The sequence below is a fragment of the Pipra filicauda genome, unplaced genomic scaffold (genome assembly GCF_003945595.2).
Source record: "Pipra filicauda isolate LSUMZ 115617 unplaced genomic scaffold, ASM394559v2 scaffold68_size4259465_pilon, whole genome shotgun sequence".
Lineage (NCBI taxonomy): Eukaryota > Metazoa > Chordata > Aves > Passeriformes > Pipridae > Pipra > Pipra filicauda.
In genome coordinates, this window is record NW_024104853.1 from 2,733,054 (window position 1) to 2,755,587 (window position 22,534).

At 43.3% G+C, this 22,534-nt stretch overlaps 1 protein-coding gene across 1 annotated transcript; it reads left to right on the forward strand.

Annotated features, from left to right (window-relative positions):
* The first annotated feature begins 351 nt into the window (after positions 1-351).
* PLCXD1 (phosphatidylinositol specific phospholipase C X domain containing 1) lies at positions 352-22,412 on the forward strand. Its single transcript, XM_027726388.2, has 7 exons — positions 352-424; positions 5,907-6,054; positions 10,499-10,635; positions 13,852-13,980; positions 15,206-15,361; positions 19,581-19,764; positions 21,048-22,412. The coding sequence occupies exons 2-7, from the start codon at positions 5,949-5,951 to the stop codon at positions 21,338-21,340; spliced, it is 1,005 nt and encodes a 334-aa protein (XP_027582189.1). The 5' UTR covers positions 352-424; positions 5,907-5,948; the 3' UTR covers positions 21,341-22,412.
* The last annotated feature ends 122 nt before the right edge of the window (positions 22,413-22,534 follow it).

Genomic DNA, 22,534 nt, shown 5'->3' on the forward strand with positions numbered 1-22,534 from the left:
CCTGACAAGCTTTGTCGAACAAAACAGAAAATTAAGGTACTTTTTATGTATGTATATGTTTATAAATATTTATTTTAAGCTTTCTTGCATTAATAGATTTCAAATGCAGCAGAAGCATAGCGCACACTGCTACTTGGCGCTTCCCCCCGCCTGTCCCTGCCCGCAGGCTCCTCCCGGAATCATGTCTCTTTAGTCCACTGAGCGGCTCACCTCTGCGCTTCGGGCAGCGCCACTTCACCAGAACCACCTCCCCTCCTCTTCCTCATCCCTCCCGTCCCTCCTTCACCTTCCTCAAACCTGCGGTCACTTGACCCGGGCGGGGCAGCCCCGTCCCGCCCCGGAGCGGGCAGTGTGGGGCCCCGGGCGAGCTGGGGAGCGCACGTCTTCCCGGAGAGCCGGGATGGAAACGGAATCGCCCCTCGGAGTGAGTAAAACAAGTGCGAAGCAGACGGGAGGGTGGCATCCGGCTCCTCGGAGGGTCCGGGAGGCGAGGGCAGCGCGGGGCGGGGGTGGCCGTGTCCCTGGTGCCCGTAGTACCCCTGTACCCGGCGGGGCTGGCGGCGCCCTCCTCGCCGTGGCTGTTCGGATAGCTCCCGTCACAGCGCTTGCTGTGATTCCCGTGAGGTTTTTTTAGCTTCTGGGTCGGCTGCAGCAAATGTTTTATTGATGTCATCGTCAATTGTTCATTAATTACATGTCTTTCCCGGAAACGCGTGAGGTTTGGCCGTGGCCCAGCGCTCCGGGCCAGCGGGGCTGTGCATGCAAGGCACACTCCGGCGGGGCAAAGCCAGGGGGAGAGCGAATCAGCCCGATGGTCTCGGTATCCCGAGGCTGGAGGATGGTGATCTCTAGCGGCTTTGCACCTCTGAATGTTTTATTGCTTGTTTATTGCATGTGTCCCGGTACTGCCCTCAAAATGTAATTGCTGCCTGCATGCAGAACACCCAGGAGGTCAGAAACCCGGCCTGAACAAGGGGAGGGAGGGTAGTTAGAGTGGGTCGATTCTGGCTGGAAGCCAGGTGCCCACCACAGTCTCTCTATCGCTCCCCTCCTCAGCAAGACAGGGGAGAGAATATAAGGAAAGGCTCCTGGGTCGAGATAAGGACAGGGGGAGATCACTCCCAGGTTATCATAACAGACAGAACAGACTCGACTTGGGGAAGTTATTGAATTTATTACCAATCAAATCAGAGTAGGGTAATAAGAAATAGAAAGCAAATCTTAGAACACCTTTGCCCCACCCCTTCACTCTTCCTGGGCTCAACTTCACTCCTGATTTTCTCTACCTCTACCCCCTGCAGTGCCACAGGAGGGGTGGGGAATGGGATCTGGGGACAGTTCACATATTATCTCTGCCGCTCCTTCCTCATCCGGGGGAGGACTGCTCACACTCTTCCCTACAAACTTCAATATTAGTCCTTCCCATGAGCTGCAGTTCTTCATGGTCTGCTCCAGTGTGGGTCCCTTCTGCAGGGTCACAAGTCCTGCCAGCAAACCTGCTACAGCGTGGGCTCCTCTCTCCACTGGACCACAGTTCCTGCCAGGAGCCTGCCCCAGCATGGGCTTCCCATGGGGTCACAGCCTCCTTTGGGCATTCACCAGCTCCAGTGTGGGGCCTCACACAGGCTGAAGGTGGATCTCTGCTCCGGTGCCTGGAGCACGTCATGCCCTTCCTTCTTCACTTACCTTGGCATCTGCAGACTTGCCTTTCTCACATATTCTCACTCCTCTCTTTCTGGCTGCAGTTGCTGTTGCACAGCAACTTTTTTCCCTTCTTAAATCCGTTATCCCAAAGGCACTACCACCATTGTTGATGGGCTTACTCTTGGTCAGCAGTGAGTCCACCTTGGAGCCATGTGGCATTGGCTCTACTGGACGTGGGGAAAGTTTCTGTCAGCTTCTCCTGCAAACTACTTCTGTAGACCCCCACTGCCAAAACCTTGCCATGTAAACCCAGCACAGTAGTTAATCACAGCAGCATGTGTAGGGTGGCTTGCCTATCTAGAAGAGGGAATAAAGACACAGTTCTCCTTTGTGAAGTTTAGGATTTAGTCGTGAGAGGCAGTAGCTAATGGTTGCAGTTTCATTCCTCCAGGAAGACCTTGGCTGTACCCTTAAAGGTTATATTACATGTCAAGCACAAGTCAGCAGCTGAGTTTAGAGATGACAGTGTGAACAGCTAGAGCTTGCACTGTGCAGGGGATCAAGCAAAAATCTGGTCCAGTCACTTTTGTACAGGACTTGATTAGCAGATGGTCAGGGTACAGTTCCTGCACTGCTGGTGGCTGCCATCTCCAGCCCCAGGTGCTGCAGAAGGAGGTCGAAGAAAGAAGAGCATGAGATGTTGATCTCATCTCAAAACACATCTGTGTTTGCAGGGCCACAGCATATCTTGATCTTGATGTTTCTGCTCTCTGCCAGCTTTCTCCCGGCCCAGCAGGACACTCCTTGTGAAGTGTCCTGGTCCCGCTTAGGCTGGGCGTTGATGGCAGCTTGTGTCAGGCTGAGAACCTGCTGCCTGTGGGTTTTGGCTGGGCAACGCCAATGGACCTGTTGTACAGCCTATCAAAGCCAACTGCAAGGCTCAGTGCCTCTGCGGAGACTTCTTCAGCATGGGCCAGTGCTGGGCTGTCCTGAGTCAATGATAAACTGGTGAAAGGGACTAACATGACAGAAAAACACTTTTTTCTGTTAGCTGTGGGACTGTGCCTGCGTTAGCCCAAGCAAGGCAGTGAGAGCACACCATGGGAGGAGAGGATGGCAGCAGGTAAAACTGCACCCTCGGTCGCATCCTGGGAGTGTTGTCAGTGCAAAGGAGCTTATGTTGGGGCAAGGTGTGACTGCCAAATGGGGCTTATGGGTCTTGCTGCTCCCTGGTGGGCTGTGTGCCTGCTCTGAGGAGATGTGAATGGCCTTGGGGAACCTTAGAGAATTAGGCAGTCCCAAAGGGGGCTGCAGATCACAAGCAAGAGAGGAAAACCAGAGCTTATAGTTAAGTTTCTAGCCGGCATACAGAACTTGCATAAGTGCTGCCATATGCTGGAGTGTTGCAGCCTCACAGCTCCTGTCAGCTTCAGAGCTGGAGAAGGGTAGACACCATCCAGTCATTTGCAACTACTGAACACCAATGCCGTTTTAAGCACCTGAAGCCCCTGCCCACACTGATGCTACGTGGTACAGAGACTAGAGTAGAGCGGCCATGGGTGAGCAGTGGTGCGCAGTCTGAGAAAGTATAAAACACAGCAAAAGGTGGCAAAATTAGCTGCAGACATATGTTGTCTGAACAAGGGGTCTGCAGGAGGCAGTTCGTCATGTTAAATCGCAGAGCCATGGATGAGTTGATCTGCCTGAGATCTGAATGTCTTTCCAAGAATAAGACTAGCAGATGTGGCATATAGAGACCATTTGCTTATGCAGGACAAAAAGGATCTGTGCTTTTTCTTTTTCCAAAATAAATCTGTGGTCATTTTTCCACTTGACTTTGCACTAGACCCATCAAATACATTTTTTTAAAATAAGGAGACAAAGGAAGTAAGAGAGAGTTTAAACCACTTTTGTTCCTGCTTACGCAAAGGCCTTGTGTGTATGGATAACTTCAGAGGCAGCTGCTCTTCACTAGGAGGAAAATCCCAGATTACACACTGGACACGTGCAGCGTGTGTCACTGTGCCAGAGGTGCCAGGTATTTCCTTCATCCCACATAGTTCCATTCTAATCTAAACTGGGGTGACTGTACTCAGAGAGACCCATTCAAAGTCACACCAAAGGCACAGCAAGGCAGGCTAGGCAGGTGAATTATTGGCACATCTAAAAGCAGATTTTATCTGTTACATGTGGTATGGACATAAAATTTAGGAATGCAATTCCTGAAGTTGCTTTTCAGATGACCCTATGTGACTGCCAAAAAAGAAAAATAAATCTATTGCACTGTGTTTAAGGAAATACTCTTCATATAAGCAGTATGGCTCAGCTGTATATTCAGGAAAAACAACCACCTCCTCAGAGTAATCTGAAGAACACTTTGGGGAGAAGCAATCTTGAATGAATGTGCTAAGATGCAGCAAAAGTGATCAGGGACTAGTGAAGGTGTTTGCAGAGTACAAAAGATGCACAATTACATATCTGACTGCCATTACTGTAGAAGATAAGAAGGAATCATTCACGGGCCCAGCTTTTTTAAAACAGATTAAAAAGAAAGGTCTGGTATTAATGAAGGTAATCACTATGCCATGATCGAAAAGAAATTATCACGCTAACTGTGGACAAATAGCTAAAGCCTTAAAAGCAGTGAGAAGAAGGAAGGCTTTGATCCCCAAACCACCACTTAAACTTCAGGAACATCCTAGAAAAAATGAAAAAAAGACATGAAGAGGTTATCTTCATGTTCTGCATCATCCAGGAAATCATAAATTGAAAAATGAACAGAATAACTCTAGTAGGCACTGGTGATGCCATGATTTCTCATCTGGGTTTCATCCACTGGCACTCCTGCATGACCATTGCAAATTTTGCAGAAGATCCCTGTGCTGGTTTAAAGGTAAACCAGCAAGGGAAATGAACTCAACTCAAAAGAGAGATTATAAGTCAGAATAACAATTTAATAAAATAATACAATAAGTACGATTATACAGACAAACAATTGGTTTTAACCCACAAAACCCAAATGTATAACCCAGCACCCTGGGGCATGAAGAGAGTGGTGTTCTTTGGGCCCCCTGAGTCCAAAGGAAAAGGAGAGGGGAAAACCTGTTGGTGAGAGTGCTGTTGCAGTCTGGTCAAGAGTGGTGATTGCAGTCTGGTCGAGAGTGATGGTTGCAGTCTGGTTGAAAAGTGGTGGTTGCAGTCCACTCGAGAGTGGTGGTCTGCAGTCTGGTTGAGAGCGGTGATCTGCAGTCTTCCTCTGGATCTCACAAGTGGTTAAAAAGGTCCCAAGACTCCAAGATTATATATTCTCCAGTTCAGGCAGGAATGCTCAGTACCTCCCTCAGGGTGGGGGGGTTCCTTAATGGGTGTGAGGACAAGAGCAACTCCTATCTTGCAGGCCTCTTAGCACCTAGTTTATAGCCTGAGGAGTCAGGCTCTATGGGCAGATGGTGTAAATGGTTCATTGATAACAGTTTCTGGGAAATGGCACAGAAGGCTATAGAATACACAGTTTTGGGTTACACCCATCCAGTGATGAACTGGTCTCAGCTGTCCTAACTAGGACAATCCAGGAGAGGCCTGTATCCAAGAAGAACAGTTCCAGAGTAATTTTCAGGAGGATCTGAGCAAACTGAAGTACTTATGACCATGGACTCATAGGGGTGATAAGAACAGATCAAGAGATAAGAAGATGAAGGTTTTCCTCTTTGACTCCAGAAGCCAGCATGACCTGCAAATACAGTACCCTGACATCTTTGTAAAGGCTCTTCATGGCAGTACTGTTGTGACACCCAATTTGATCCCTTAAGGTAAGTATTCTCCAGGGACTTGAGGGGAGCAGACCCAGCTACTGTCCCAGCCCTGCCATCAGTCCCCTTGCCGTGCGCCGGGGACTGCAAAGGGTAAAGGAATGGACGTTGTTTCACTCTGGGGGTAGGTTACTCCTTGTGATTTCACAATAGCCAGTGTAGACAGTAATTTCTTCATACCAATGAAACTGCATATATTTGTCTTGGCTCTGCTTTTTTTTTTTACTTGGTAAGTTTGCAAACCTGAAGATAGAGCCCTCCCTTGGCATTGTGCTGAGAGACAATGTCATCAAAAGAAGCCTATGTTATGGCTGAGAAACTCTTGATGTTTTGCTGCAACTACCTGAGAGAAGGATTGACCTTTTTTTGCATCTATAAGTCCATTCTGCACAGGTGAAATGTCATTAATTCAACCACAGTATACGGAATGGTTTATGTTTTTTCTTTTCCCAGAAAACCCTATGAAGTCCCAGAGCAGGCAGGCACTAATGCAAAATGCCTTTGCAGACCTTCATTCACATGTGCTGTGAAAATGGCCAATGGATGTCGCGATTACCAGAGGAGCTCTGGGATATTCCCCTCTATAACTTAGCTCTTCCAGGTAAAGATTAACTTTTGCTCTCCACTGTTTTGTTAGCTTGTCACTTAAGCATTGGAACATCCTGTTTGTCCCATTTTATGATGGCTATGTTTACAATTTGGGTCAACGTGTGGGAGAAGGGCTTTGGGGAAGGGCCTGTGTGATGTTATGTGTGTGTGAATAATTTTGGTCTGTAATGTTTGGGGTTTCTCAGAGGGGAGAGGGAAAAAAGGAAAAAAAGAGGCACTTTATTTCAATCCCTCTGCATCGTCTTGCCAGATCAGTATTAATAATCTAAGCATTTGCTTATCTGGGCATTGATGAAATTTTCCTAATTAATTCTTGCCACTTCCTATGTAATGAAATGGTTCCAAAAGGAGAGAAATAACATTTTGCCTTATTATTTGTTTCTTTGTACTGCTTAAAAGAGGCTGTGAAGGTATGGAAAAAGGAGAATTGAGACTTTTAATTGACATGTTTTTATTTATGTAGACTGCGCTACATGATCCTGCTTGCAAAAACTGCATTTATCCTACCATGTGTAGATGCAGCTAAGTGACACCTGTGTATCATTAGCCTTTCTTTGGTCATAATGTTGCTTCTTCCGGCTACCTTGACATTTTTTCACCCTCATTCTGTCAAAGAAGTTACAGTATAACAGTAACTTGGGAACATGGGGAGGCACTGGAGGGCTGTGAGCTCTCCCTGTGCCTCCACATCAAAAATGGTACAAAAGAAATGTCTAGCCCATGTTTTCTCTCATATCTGTAGATGTGACAGGTAGTTTGGGTGGAAAGCAGCACAGTGTGTAGATTAATGTTTTGTGTAAGCTACAGGATCATAGGTTAATTTTAGGAAAGACATATATTGAGAAACAGTATGAAGTCTAGTCTTCAGTGAGTGGAGCGCTAGGAGGACTCAAGAACTGTAGATTTTTGGGTTTGTTTCCATTAAAATTTAAACCTATAAACTTATCTCAAGGTGACTTCTTAGATATGCAATTTGAGTTAATGTTAGCTACAGAACAAGCACACGTCTGTTTAGGATAAAGCCTACATAATAGGACCCAGGATAGATGTTATTAAAAAAACCCTAGAATTTCTTATTTAACCATCAAGAGAAGAAAATATGTATCTGTCTTTGGAAAGAAGAAAGAAAGTATTAACCTCCTATTTTCTGTTTTTCTTTTTGTTCATCTGCAAAAATCCTTCAAATAGTCAGTTGCATGCTCGGTGGGGTTTTGTTTTTGGAGAGAAGGAATCATGTTGTTTCTAAAAGGCTTTCATGGTGGTGTTTCTTGGACACTGTAGAAAGTGGAGAACCTGCTGATGTGTGCTTTTGACTTTCTGGCTCTCCTCCTAATGGTGACCTTGTTATTCTTGCAAATGTTTGTTGTTCTTGTGAGTATGCCTGCAGGGAGAACAGGCATGAAGAAAAGAATAGTTGAAGGCAAGCCCACTGCAGCAAACATTGGAGGACTTTTACAGAGCATTGCAGGCTATTAGCTTGGAATATTTTGGTGGCTGTCCAGCTGACCTACAAAACTGATCTAGCCCAAGTCAGAACAAAAACAGATCAAGACCAACTAGGTCAAGACAGCTCTGGCAGGTTTTTGAAGGGAGGAAACACACTTTGGAAGTGGAAGTTTATGTCATAGAAGTCATGCAAGAAACATGAATGTGACAGAGTGCATTCTGAAAGCATGATGAGGAGGCAGAGGCAAATCTCAGTAATTAGTGTTGTGCTTGCACCAGATCCAGCACAGTTCCTCTGGGGAGGTGTTGATTCAAGCTCTGAAGCTACCTGGCTTGGTGCTAGCTCACTATCTTTGCATCATATTTGTTGTGTCATGGGTATATCCATCTTCCTTTCATTACTGTAACTCACTGACATCACAAGAAGAATCCTAAGTAAAAGATTACTATCTTTTTGCTGGTTGGCATCAGTGGATGCAACGCCCATTGATGGAATCCTGCTCACCTCTCTCAGACTTGGATTTGGTCCATGGGTGTTTAATGACTCTTACATGTTCTAAGACATACTTCTTTGATTACATGCCCACAATATCGATCTTCCATCTGCAATGAGGTTGGTTTGGGTGTCTCAAGCAGGAAAATAAATGGAAAGTGGATTTTAAAAGGTGAAAAAATAGAGTAAGACATTAAACTATTATTGACAGTTTAAAAGAATTCAAAAACAATCTTGCCTTTTTTTCTTTGGCTATTAGAAATACTGCCATAGGCACCAGTAAGACTGACCATTCAAAAAGGCAGTTTCTAGCAACAGTAAACAATTTGTTTGAAGCCAGACCTAAAATCCCAAAATATGCATTTGCAGACACTCTGTAAAGATCCAAGCAAGTCACTTGACTGAATTGTTGGCTTTTCTTTTTGATGCTTTATAACACTGAAAGAAATAATGGAACAGAAAAAGCTAGCAAAATCACTGGTTTCCTGAAGAAATTGAGAGTTGTAATAGTTTCATCTAAGTATGATGCAAGAGATGTGTCAGATTTATTAAGACTTCAAAGAAATCAAATATTTGGGCAGCCTGTACTTGGCTCTGTTGCTTAGGCTGCCCCTGTGCTGGAAAGAGTCAGATAATTTTTGAAGTGCACAGAAGACGGATTTTTTTTCATCTATCACCCATAAACTTGCACTTGAATTTACCTCTGAAACCTTCAAGCACCCACCTCTTACGCTGGTGTCATGGTTTGAGATAGCCCCAACATCCAATTCCCTAGCTCCATTCCCCCTCCCACATCTCAACCTAATGTGAGAGAGGTTTTTCCAGACAAAACACACCAGACTCCAAAGTGGGGGAAAGGGAAATATATTACAATGACTGTACAAATAAATACCATATCACATTATACACATGATCACAACTATCTCTACCATGACATATGTATTTACAATGGATCAGAAATAAAAGTCCAGGAGGGAAAGAAGGACAGATCCCTTCCAGTCTCTGAACAGCAGCATCTTCTAAGGCAGCAGGTTTCTTCTTCTCATGCATGCAGCAGCTGATAGCTATGCCAGCATCCACGAGGGAGGCAAATCGCCTCACAACCGAGGGGTCTTCCGTGTCGTAACCCCAGACAAGGTCGTTTCACCACGTCATATCACGAAGACACAGGGGGGTCTTCGTGACGGTCTGGACTTCTCTTGCAGGGCCTCTGTGCCCTGTCTCTCAGGCTGCCACCGTGGCAGCAGTGCGAGGGGGGGGGGAGCCAAGGTCAACTCCCCCTGCATTCCTCTCGGAGCTCTCTAGCTCCTTTCTACAGTGCATGTCGCACTTCAAGGCTCTTTCAAGTAAGAGTTCCAGGAGGTCTCAAAGGAGTTTTGGGGATCTGGTATCAGTCTTACCCCCAAGAACTCTGTAGCTCTCAGCTGCTGGCTCTCCTTTCCTCGACTCTCCTTCCAGGAGTCTCCTCTGCAGTGCTGCATGTTGCTTCTGCTGCTTCTTCAGTTCAGGTTCTTATCTCTGGCTCTCTGCCACTGTTTCTCTGGTCAGCGTCGGCTGCTGCTCTGTGCCCATGGAGAAAACATCTCCTGGCATACTACAGGCACCTAGCCCAGCTTTATGCTGTTCCAGGTCCCTGCAGCCCCCAGCCAGGGGCTGGGAGGGGGGCCAGAGGCCCCAAGGGGCTCAGAGCCCCTACCTCGTGGCTCTACAACATGGCCACCTCTCCTACCACAACCAAACTACAACTCTTCTTTTCCGGTCTGGTTGTGGTATGTTTACATTTCTGCAGGAGCGCTCATTGGGCAGAACTTCAAAACTTCCAGGGGTTTCCACCCCTTGGGGTCTACCACTTCTCTTAGCCTCTGGGGAAAACAAGGTTCAAACCACTACAGCTGGTTTTGTAGGGTATTGAGGGTTTAGGTCAGGAGGGCTTGTTTACCAGATATTTAAGATATAAATGTTTAAAGTGCCAAGTTAGGAGTTGGTCCAGTCAAAAATGTAAGAAGATTAATTTCTGCTTTCAGTCATATCTTCCTGTGCAGAGATGATGGGATTGGAGAATGAAATCCTGCATTTGGACAGCTCTGAAAACAGGACAAATTCTAGATAAATTCAGCCTTCAGCTATTCCCTGAAAAAAAAAAGTGGGTTTTCACATCAAGATTATTATTTCAGTGAAAGATGCTATTTGAAACAGGCCATTTTATTGTGGTTTTGGGCGAACAATGATGTGTAGTTTAGATGGGGACTATTTTCTTGGAAAATCTTGATGCCTTCACTTCACAGGGATTTCACACTAAGCTTACTAATGTCAAGTGAGCAACCTCTGTAAAAGAGCCCTCCTTTTTGCCATAACTACATAGGCTGTCAGACAACATAAGTGTGTGATTTACAAATGGGGTGGTGTATCATGTATGCACATGCAATATAACTGTGGAATGTGGTCTTTAGTAGTTAAGAAATGAGATTTTCTGTACATCTATTTTTGTATTCTACAGGGAGTCATGACACCATGACCTACTGTTTGGATAAAAGATCTGCTGTTAGCGGCAATGAATCCAAGGTGGTGAAGTTTTTAAACAAATGTATGCCCTGCATTGTGCGCCCCATTATCATGAAGTGGTCTATCACACAGGTAAATGTCATTTAGCATTCTCTTCATGTTTCAGCAAAGTTGAAGCTTGTGCTGCAGGGCTGAGAGTGGCCAAGCTCTGCCATGCACAATGACAGAATAGCCTGCTGCCCAGAAATCTGAGCTCTCCTCAGATGCTGTGCTTGGGTGTTGTGGTTTAACCCCAGACAGCGACTCAGCCCCACACATCTGCTTCTCACTGCCTCTGCGTGGGATAGGGGAGGGAACTGGAAGGGTAAAAGTGAGAAAACTGCTGGGTTGAGATAAAGATGGTTTAATAGGTAAAGCAAAAACCATACATGCAAGCAAAGCAAACCAAAGGATTGATTCACCACTTCCCATGGGCAGGCAGGTGTTCAGCCATTTCCAGGAAAGCTGGGCTCCATCACGTGTGATGGTGACCTGGGGCGACAAACGTCACCACTCTGAGTGTTCCCCCTCTTCTTCCCCCAGCTTTATATGTTGAGCATGACTCCATATGTCTGGGATATCCCTCTGGTCAGTTGAGGTCAGCTGTTCTCGGCTGTGTCCCCTCCCAGCTCCCTGTGCACCCTCAGCCTGCTTGCTGGTGGAGTGAGAGGTAGAAAAGGTCTTGGCTCTGTGTAAGCACTGCTCAGCAATAAGGAAAATATCTCTGTGTAATCAACACTGTTTCCAACACAAATCCAAAAACCAGTCCCATACCAGCCACTGTGAAGAAAATTAACTCTTCCTATCTAAATCCAGCACACTGGGGTATGAGGTAGGTGGCATATATGCCTGGTCATCTTTTGTGGGAAAAAAATATGTAGGTGAGGCAGGGATGATACTTAAATAAAGATGTTGCTTAAAGCTGACCACTTGCTATTAGAAACTCATCTTCTTTTTCAAATGTTTATTGTTATAAATAACATATAATATTACTGTAATCAACAGAGGTTTTTCTATTGTACTTTGTTCAGAAGGTAATGCTTGTCATTTTTCTATCACTGTTGTGTGAGATGTCAGTTGTTTTCCCCATCCATACTGTGTGAGTATTTCATCCAGCAGCAGAGACAGAAGAATCCCTCATTGAAGGAATTTTTTTCCCATAAAGATTAAGAGAATGAAGGTGTGTTCCTTCATGTAAGGTTTAGTTAATTTTTTTAAATGCCCAAATATTAAGATAGTAGTTAGCTCTTTGTTCCATACAAATGTTTGTTAAAAACAAAATTGGGGATCGTGATTTAAGCTAGAGATTTCGAAGATTCTTCCAAAGAAGAGACTTTCCTGACATGAAAGAGGTGCCAAAAATCTGTGTGCTTTTCTTCTTACTGAAGGAGTAGTTCATTATTATGGAATTAAAACTGAAAAATTGATAAATTTTAATAAGTATGCCTAAGTTTTAATTGTGTTTGCGCAGCTCTGGTAGACTGGAATCTTAGACACTACCAGGGTACGTGTAATGGCAATGATGAGCTGATGTGGAAAGGCACTTACTTAGCACAGTCTTATTTACCTTGAACAGTTTTTTGCTTTGGGACTCAAGCCAATGAAAGATTTAGGTATCTCCTCACTTGTAGGTTTCTGTCTGGCGAAGTGACACTGCTGGTGACAAACAATCTCCTAATATCATTATAGTAATTTCTGGTCCAAATCCAGTGTGACAAGTGGGAAGTGGCCCACTGCTCATAGGAAAGAGGCACAGCTGCATTCCTACTCTCCTTACCTCTGTGGTGCTCCAGTTATCTTTGTGAGGAGATGACTCCACCCACTGGTATCCAGAACACACGTGAAGGAGCCCTACTGATGGTAGGACCCACAGGTTCTTGGATGGCCCAGTGCTTAGGAGGAGGTGCCTGCTTGAGCCCTGGCTGTTATGGGTGTCAGTCTAGAGGCCCAAATTTTTCCTGTGTAACTTCCACTCGTGCTCTGAATGCCTGCAGCACCGAGCAGCATTGCTTCCCAGGGCTTCCTTTTAAATTTTGCCCTTTAGGGGGCAATGTTCACACTGGCTGATTCAGTATCCAAACCCAGGTGACTCATTAGAGAGTCTAGTTTGTCTGGTTTTCCCACGCTGTCAACAGAAAGAAATTGACTCATCTAAAGGGCAATTTCCAGCAGCTGTTTCACCTGATGCTCTTTCTGGCTAGAAAGGTTATATGTGACCTACAGCCACACACATTCCCATCTCCAGCATGCTCCAAGCAAAGGGGCCTGGATCACCCCTTCAACTATTCCAGCCTGGTGTAGCCCCAGCAGGCACAAAGAGAGCTGTTGGCCAGACCGACCGCACCATCTGAATCCTAGGGCACGTGGGGCTGGCCTGGGGAGATAAAATTCTTGTCCAAAAACCAGGAAGTTAGGTGGTTGAAGCTAGGCAGGGTGAGCATCCTGCCATGTGTCATAAGTTCTGTCTCAGCCCTAAAGCTGTGATTGTGGTTATTCAGGAGCAATGCCTTGTATTGAATCCTTTCTGGCATAATTATATCAGTCCGGTGTATGCTTTCTGAAACCTGCTAGTGTTGTACATAGCAGGTTGAACTGAGACCAATTAGTGTTTAAACATATTTAATTAAATTGATTCTATTTTCTTACTCAAAGAGAATCTTAATAGATGTAAAACACGTACCATTTGGGACTTTTTGCCCCAGAAACAGCTTTCTCACCTGTTCCATTCAGCCCTCAAATCCAGAGGAAGAGGTTTGAGGGAAGTGGAAATAGAGGACTACCTCTGTTTTGTAGGACTTCTACAGGTTAATTCAAACTTTATAAGAAACTTTATCTTGAAAAAGAGCAATAATCACTAGTTTTTTCTATTTTTGTTTTTCCTTCTTTTGAGGATGAGTGAGCTCTGCAGAGACAACCACGGTAAAGTCTTTGATCTAATAAAATAAATGCAGCATTTCTAAGGTGCTGATCCTGCAGTTGTTGTTCATATGAATAATTGTGTGACGAGTGATCATGTATTTATGCATAGGTTAATGGATCTTTTGCTTTCAGAACACAACAAGGGCAGTGCTCTGAAATTAATCTAATCTGTACCTGCAGTATACTCTTCAGGGAAATTTTAATTCCTCTTGTTCAGAGAGCGAGATACTTCAAAGCTGCAACTTGGTGCCATAGAGTGACATTTTAAAGACAAAAGACCAGAGAAAAATGTCACAGGGCTGACTTTGTACACCTTTTTCAGCTTTCTAAACTAAAGAAACAAATCCCTTCCAAGCTCTCAGGACCTTTGTTTTCTGTTTCACCTTTCAGGTCCTGAATGTGACAGAGCAACTTGAGGCTGGAGTTAGATACCTGGATTTCAGGATTGCCCACAAAGCTAATGATCCATCTATGAATTTGTACTTTGTGCATATGGTTTACACAACTGTTACTGTACAGGTATTTTTCTTACATTTGTGATGGCTATAAAACCAGTGCTGTTTCTTTTATTTAAAATCCATCATAATCTGAAAATGCTGGTCCAAGGTCTTCTAAGTAGGGTATTTGTTTTCCTTATGTGAGGACTTCAAACTAGAGAAAATCAGCAGGGCTGGAAATTAATTTCAGCAGCTGCACTTGATACTGGAACATCAATGAGCTCCTCATCCTCAAACCAGTCATGCCTGCTCTCCACTGCCTAGCCCCTACCAAGTGCCTAAAGTTCTGGGGTTTATCTTGTGTTGTCCCAGGATGATACGCAGGGCAATGCTGTTTTCCTGGTAGGGGGAAAAGTTATTAAAGAGAAGAAGGCATTAAAAGCCTAATAAAAATCACAGAAACACCTTTTTTTCTAAAAAAAAAAAAAAAAAAGAAATATTTCACTGAAAGACTGAGAGACTTAATCTGGATCCTATGATCAAATGACAGCTGCTGTGAAGCAACTGCTGTGAGCTGGTCTTTGCATGTGCTCTGTCATCTTGGAATACTTTACATCTTCTTTCCGTTTGTTGGGACCTGTACAGCCAGGCACAGTCAGCTAATAAAGCTTTTAATTTACAGAGTAACTGGCTACACTTCAGTTTCAGACTCATGAATCTGAACTCTTCATGTGTTGAGACTTCATGTAAACACTCCTGTAAACAGATGTAATGCCTGACTACTTTGCTAGTTATGTGTGATCTTCATTTAGTTCTCATTGCCCATACCAAAGGGTGAAAATGAGTCCTGTTATGTTTAAGCACAGAACTTTTCCCTGTTTTTGAGTTTGCCACTGACATGTTGGTTGTCCCTAAAGAAGCTTGGGGAGTTAGGTTTACTGCTAACCTGCCTATAGGCAGTAGGATATTATCAAAATACAAAGCTGGTAAGTCTAGTGTGCCAGAACCACATCCAGAGAAAGCTGGCACAGATCTGTGAAAGTAGGTTTTCCTGGGACACATCTCTCTGGAACCCCTTTTGGGCAGTCTGCTGGCCCCCTCCAGAAATCTATACTGATTTTCATGATTGCGATTGTGAGTCTACTCCACCATCAATGCTCTGTTGATTTTATGCCCTTTCCCCTGCATAGCAGATTTTCATGATTGTGATTGTGAGTCTACTCCACCATCAATGCTCTGTTGATTTTATGCCCTTTCCCCTGCATAGCAGAGATAACTTTATAAGTTTCCATAACTCTCTCTTCTAGGATACTCTGTGGAAAGTATTAAGGTGGTTGGAAGCTCATCCTCAGGAAGTTGTTATCTTAGCCTGCAGGAATTTTGATGGATTAACCAGGAGACTTCACAGTCATCTTGTTGCCTGTATAAAAGAGATTTTCCAGTGTAAACTGTGTCCCAGGAATGTAAGTATGAGATCCTTTTTTTTCTCCTTTTTTAAAGAATGATATATTACAGTGAGATCTACGATTTCAAATTTTTAGATATATTTTACTTTCACTGAGTTTTTAACCTAGGAAAGGTAACATTTGCTGCATCAGAGATAGGTGTTTACCTAATAAAATTGAGGAGATAAAGGAAACCTACATTCCACAGTGAGAAGGTGTGCTGGTTTAAAAGTAAACAGGTGGGAGAAATGAACCCAACTCTAGAGATTATAAGTCAGAGTTACAATTTACTAAAAATAAATCACAATAAATGCAATGATACAGAGAAAAACTGGTTTTAACCCACAAAACCAGATGTATAACCCCACACCCTGGGACAAGAACAGAACAGTGTTCATTGGCCCCTGTGCTGAGCATCACCGTGGGCCCCCTAGGTGCAAAGCAAAAGGAAAACCTGTTAGTCCAGGTGATGGTTGCAGTTCTGCTGACATAATGATCGCAGTCTTGTCGAGAGTGGCAGTCCTGTTGGAGTTCTGGTCCTCCTGGATCCAATGGGTGGTACCAGAAATCCCAAACCCCAAGATTATATATGCTCAGGTTCAGGTGGGAATGCCCAGTACCTCTGCCAGGGCAGGAGTTTCACAATGGGTGATTTAACTCTGTGAGTCATGGGATATTTTTTTGTCTTTGATGGTCTAGGTGTTGCAGCTGCCATTATGTCAGTCCAGTATGGCCCATTAGCAAAGATGACCCCTCAGGCTGAGTCTCCCCAGAGCTGAGTCATTAGGTGTGCCCTAGGCAGCTACTGCAAATGACCCATTATTAGCAGTCCATCAGAAATGACAGAGAGAGTGTAGAATACACACAGTTTTGATTGTACCCACACAGTAATAAACTGGTCCTGGCCCCTGTAACTAGGACAGAAGAGGGAATTAAATTTGACTGGTCATATATGTTGATGAACAGTTGTGGGACAATAGTAGAGACATAATTGTCATCCACTGTCCTGTGTGAGAGGAAAGGAAAGGAAAGGAAAGAGGAAAGGTATGTGTGTTATAAATATAGTACAAGCTATGTTTATAGAATTTAAAGAACCCATTTTCTGCCTTTTCACAGCAATAATTATAAATGAATTTTTATGCTATTTATAATAGTTTGGGTTGGAAGTGACCTCTGGAGGTCATCTGGTCCAACACAACCATGCAAAATAGGACTAACTTCAAAGTTATGTTGGGCTGTGTCCTGTCCATTCTTGAATATCTCCAAACATGGAGATTCCACAATCTTTCTATACAACATTTGTTCCAACATTTGGCCACTCTCACAGTGTTTTTCTTCTCTATCTGATCAGAACCTCTCTTGCTGTAACTTGTGTCTGCCAACTGCCATCCTTTGCTACACATATCTTTGGAGTCTTCTCTACATCTCTCCATTAGGTATTTGCAGACAGCAGTAAGACCTGTCCAGTCTTCTCTTTTTCATGCTGAACAGACTCAGCTCCCTCAGCCTGTCCTTGTGTGTCATGCTCTAGCCTCTGCTCATTCTGGTTGCATGCTGCTGGACTCACCCACCACATCAATGACTTTTTTGTAGTGGGGAAGCCCAGGCTGGAAACAGTGTTTGAGATGCAGTTCCACAACTGCTGAATAGAAGGGAAGAACCCCTTTTCCTGACTGCCTCCTGTACCTCTGCTAATACAGCCCAGTTTACAGCTGACCTTTGCCACATGGGCACACAGCTGGCTCACGTTCAGCTTGATGTCTACAAGAACCTTCAGGTCCTTTTCTGCAAAGCAGATTTCTAGCCAGCTGTCCCCAGTCTGTCCTGGTGTGTAGGGTTAGTCCATTCAGGTGCAGGACTTTGCATTTTTCTTTGCTGAGCTTCATGAGGTTTCTGTCAGCCAGTTGAGGTTCCTCTTAACGGCACCTCAGTTCATTTCTGGTGGCATTGACTTTTTTTTTTTTTTTTGTGGAGCTGACCTTCCAACCAGATTTTCAGTCATCCAAACTTCCAGAAAAGTCTTAATTTAAATCATCAGAAAATATTTGATTGATAGATTTTAGAAGTTGAGATTTTTAGTTTCCTCTGCCCCCCCCCCTTTTTTTTTTATGAGGTATGGGAGCTTTTAGTAGTTAAACAATTAACATTTCAAAGATGCACAGGAACAGAGGGTTTTCTCTGGAGATGTAAGTGGTACAGGAGAATGATGACCCTGTTTGTGATTCAAATCCAGCCTTTGAAGCTGGTGTATAAGTAACAGTGAGTATTACCATTTCAAAGCATTCAGTACAGCAGAGTTAAAATAGAACAATTCTCAGCAAAACTAGGGGATTCTGAATATTCAGGCCTCAGCTGAATAACTGAAGACCTGAGTGACACTGTTCTATTGTTTCCCCAAATAATTTGAGTGTGTAAGTTGTGGATGAGCAGAGTGATACTGGAGAAGATGGTCAAATTTGCTTTCAGATACATGGTCAGATAAAGCGTTAACTGCGAAAGGGGTGAGCTGCTGCTGATAGTTTGTTGAACGAAGGTGTTGAAAGAATGGTTTGAGATCACTTCATCAAAGAAAGAACATTTCTGAATTGTGTCCAGGGGAAGGGAGGAGTGGCAGAGCAGAAAAGACAAGCCAAATACTTCCCTTGAGCAGGAAGACTTTATCTGTATGGAATCTGTGACCAGCACAATGGATCTCACCATTTTTGCTGGTGGTACCATTGCAGGTTTGGCAACTGTGGGATTTTCCAGGATCACAGATTCAGATTTAATATCAAATATCAAAGTGTTTACTCACTTATTCTAAAATAAACTGCTATCTATTGTCTTTCAATACTGCATCTCTGTCATTATAGAAGAGTAAGTGTCAAAGTGTTTATGAGGCAGCTGCTAGGTTGAGGTCTGTATGTAGTACTATGAGGCAGCTGCTAGGTTGAGGTCTGTATGTAGTACTGGCACAGGCCACAGCGTGACAATATTACATTGTGTTTAAAATTTTAATTGCCTTAACTATTCAAGGTGTCTTCCTTTGATCTGGATTACTAGGGTTTAAAAATCCCTTGTCAGACACGTACAGTTTCATTTCTGCTTTGTTTGCAAAATATGCACCTGTGCTCACGTACACATTTCTAATAGCTTTTTTTTCTGCTTTTACTCCACAACTTTTTATTTGTTTGTTTGCTTAAGAGGTTCTAGCTTTAGAAAGGCAGCGGAGTAAAGCAAAGACTTCAGTCAAACACAGAGTTTTGTAGTTTTAGTAGCCTGTGCCTTAATTTTACAGTATTTTCTGACCTAACTGGGGCTTGCATTCTGTTTTTCTTGGATGAAGTAAGAGGGATTGCCATGTTCATTCAACCCTTGGCTTTCTTCAAATATTTATGTAAATAATTTTCAACTGACTTTGGCTTTTATTTTAATTAATAAGTTAATTGGAATATCAAAAAGCCACCATTTCCTTTTCATAAGCAACAGACATAGCTTTTAACCACAATATTCTTAAAAAAAAGAATGCCTGTTAAATATGTTGGTTTTGCAAATTAAATTAGTCAGAGGGCCTCAATTCTCTCCCATGGTAACTTCTGAGGGTTGGAAAATGTCATTTCACATTGAAATACTTAAATTTAACAGACCTGTTTCAGCCCATCTGTCTGTCAGAGGTTTCTGACCCAAGTCTTCCTCTCTCTCAATTCAAAATGTCTGGAGCATCCCAACTTCAGAAACCTTCCACTTAAAGAAATCAGAATTAATGTAGCTCTTGGAGACTGACATTTAGTCTTATCAAGTTTTAAGCAGTTCAGTTTTCTTTAATGGCTACAGTGCCAAATATGCATCAATGTGGGGCATTTGCCAAAATGATTCCTGGTTTTCTTCATCTGTGTCTGCATTCCTACAGCTGCGTGTAGGGCTTTGTCTCCTTGTCCATGGATGGTCTGTGTCTTCCTCTCTCAACAAATTTTCAGCAGTGGCTTGTGCACAAGGGCTGACATCGGGATGGTTATGCAGGTGTAAGACCTTCAGTTATGTACATTATCATAGTTGAATTGAGAAAAGGAGGAATTTGCTGAAGTAACCAGGCTCCTGTTGCCCCTGCAGTTTGTAACCCAGCCCCTGACCTACCAGGCTGCTTGTTTAAAAGCTTTATCTGAACTGAATTTGTGCCAAGGTAATGTCACACAACAGTATTCGAACTTTGGGAACGCTGCTGTGTTGCTTACTTCAACCCGAGCATGCTTTATTTTAGGTGATGCCAACACTGAGGACCATGTGGCAGCTGGGCCATCAGGTCATAGTCTCGTACGAAGAGGACATGGAACTGAAGGAGCACTGTGAGCTGTGGCCTACAATCCCATACTGGTGGGGAAATAAAACATCCACTCGTGCTCTTATCCGGTATTTAGAGCACATGAAGCGGAGGGGCCGTCCAGGTAGGCACAGAGAGTTGCTTGGAAGAAAGAAGGGGCGCTTACAGCAGTGCAAAAAAACAGGAAACTGGGTGATTGTAACCTTATGAGGTATAACCCCTTTGTGCATGCTGTGTGCCCGTGGTTGCTGAGTGCTCTGCCCACCAATGGGCGAGTGCAGTGTTCATCTGTGGTGGGGTGTCAGTGTATGTACATGCATAGACTATATAAATTGTGGCAGCCACATCCCTTCTGTGATCCCACGGAGAGGAGGCCCTCAGCACAGACCGGCTCACTGGCCCTGTTGTACCCACCTCACGGGTAGGACGCAGCTTCCTCAAGTCCAGAGCTTGCTGCTTTAGGCAGCACAGATGATGAGAGAAATGCGTTCTGCTAGCCTTGTGAAAAGAAACTCCTACGAGGTTTCTCTGAGGGGAGACCTTATCGCTCTCTATGACTACCCGAAAGGAGGTTGTAGCAAGCCGGGGTTCAGCCTCTTCTCCCAGGCAAGAAGTGACAGGACAGAAGGAAATGGTCTCAGACCTGTGCCAGGACAGGTTCAGGTTGGATATTTGGAAGAATTTCTTCACTGAAAGGGTGGTTAAGCATTGGAATGGGTTGCCCACAGTGGTAGTGGAGTCACCACCCCGTAAGTGTTCAAGAAACAACTGGATGTGCCACTTAGTGCTGTGATTTAGTTGTCGTGGCTTGATGTTTGGTCAAAGGTTAGACTCTATCTTGGAGGTCTTTTCCAACCTTACGATTCTATGGATACAAGAACAGTACGTGGAGAGTGTAGTTGCACCAGCAAATAGCAGCACTTAGGCATGCTTTTGTAGTATAATCTGAGAGAAATTCAGCTCATAACATCTCATGTAGCTTTTGATGGGAACGCACAGGGTGATAAAGGGGAGAACTGCTTCAAAAGTGCTTCCCAGCCAAAGGAAAATGCTCATGTGGTGCACCCTTTGTTTCCATCCATCATGGGGGAAGGCTAAGCATTTGGAAGCAACCCTCACAGAAACAAACAATTTACAAAGGAAAAGTAGTTAGACAAATTTAGCTAAACTGGAATGGTTAGATAACCAAGTGTGGCTCCGGAACTGTTTACTACAGCATGAAGTTGCAACAAGGGGAGACAGTCTACTGAATCACTTGTAGGAATATGAAACAATACAGAAAGAGTGTGAAGTTTAAGTATTTTAATGCTTCCCACTGGAACAAGATCTGAAGCTAATGCAATACTGAGCAGTTTCTGTTCTCCTTAAAAGAATATTTAATGCGTCACTTTCTGATTTTTGTTTCAGGAAAATTCTTTGTAGCAGGGATTAACCTTACTGAAAACTTAGGGTATATTCTCCTACACCCATTTGGATCGTTGAAGAAAATGACACTCCAGAGTCTTCCATGCTTGAAAATCTGGATAAAGCAGCAGTATCCAGGACCAAAAAAGGAATGTATTAACATAATTGCTGGAGACTTTATAGGAAACAATGATTTTGTCAAAGATGTGATAGAACTTAACACAAAAATTAATCCTCCATTAGACTGTCAAAGTAGAGGAGCTGGAACAAATAACATTTCATTCTTTGCTTCTTAGTCTGTGAAAAGCTGAAAAGGCTTTGTCTGCATTTAATGTGCTCTTCTGTAAACATCCTGAATCCCATAAAGGTCTATTTAACTTAAACCAGGGATGCTTTAAAGGCTCAGTAAGAAAAGGTCTCTCAACATCATCTGCGTTTCAAGACCTCTGGACCTTGCTGAAGTCTCCAGAAAATTATGGTATAGGTGTAATTTATTTGGAGATGTTTTGATTCTGTAGCAGCAGGCAATATTGAAAGTCCCAACAACTTAATCTTATTTTACATAGGACCAAGAAGGAGAAATATGCCAGTAGCGGCATGAATTATTTAGCGATTTTATCTTTCTTATAAGGATATTCTGCATTACTTGCATCCCCAATTCTTACTCTTTTATATCAGTGTGAAACTGACTTGTCTGTTTTCATAGTTTAAAAGGAAGTTTAAAAATATTTTTGATATATCAAAGGTACTGTATTGACAATCCAATTTGACATGATTTTATGTATACACCAATGTGTTGAGTATCAGTTGTGAACTGCCTTACCAACAGAGTAGTCACAAAATTATTTATGATTTGTAAACAGTATGTGTACTTGCACACTTAACTCATGCCAGTTCTGAAGTGATAAAGATACCAAAACTAGGTCCCTAGTCAGTTTTGTTTGTGTCAAATGTTTTATTAGTTGTTGCCAAAGTACGTCTTACACTGAAAATAAACAGAGGAAACAAATTCCTTACCTAAACTCAAACTGCTCTAGAAATACAGGTTCTTCACTTCTGTCATGCTCATTTGGGGTTTCACATCTGGTCTTTGATTTAGCTATTTTAGTAGCTCTATAATTATTTTTCCTCTCATTAAGTAATTTTTGCTTATGTGAAAACTAAGGGGTTTATGCTGTTTGCTATTGCATATTAATTCTATTTTTCTAAATGAACTGTGCAATAACAGATGATCACGAAGGCAAGAGAAATAGCAAGCATCAGAACTAAAACAAAAACAGTCATGTAAAACTGACTATGCAGCTTCATCTATATACCTCACTTTTTAGATGCACTTTATATGCAAAAGCTAAGTTCAGATGTTTGACAAGATGCTAATGTTTGCAGAAGTCTTAAGTCAATTGCTACTTACCATTGTATCAAACTCTCTCTAAACTGCTCAGCATGAAAGGGTAAGATGCAACCTCTTCATGGAATCTCTTGCAATTGCA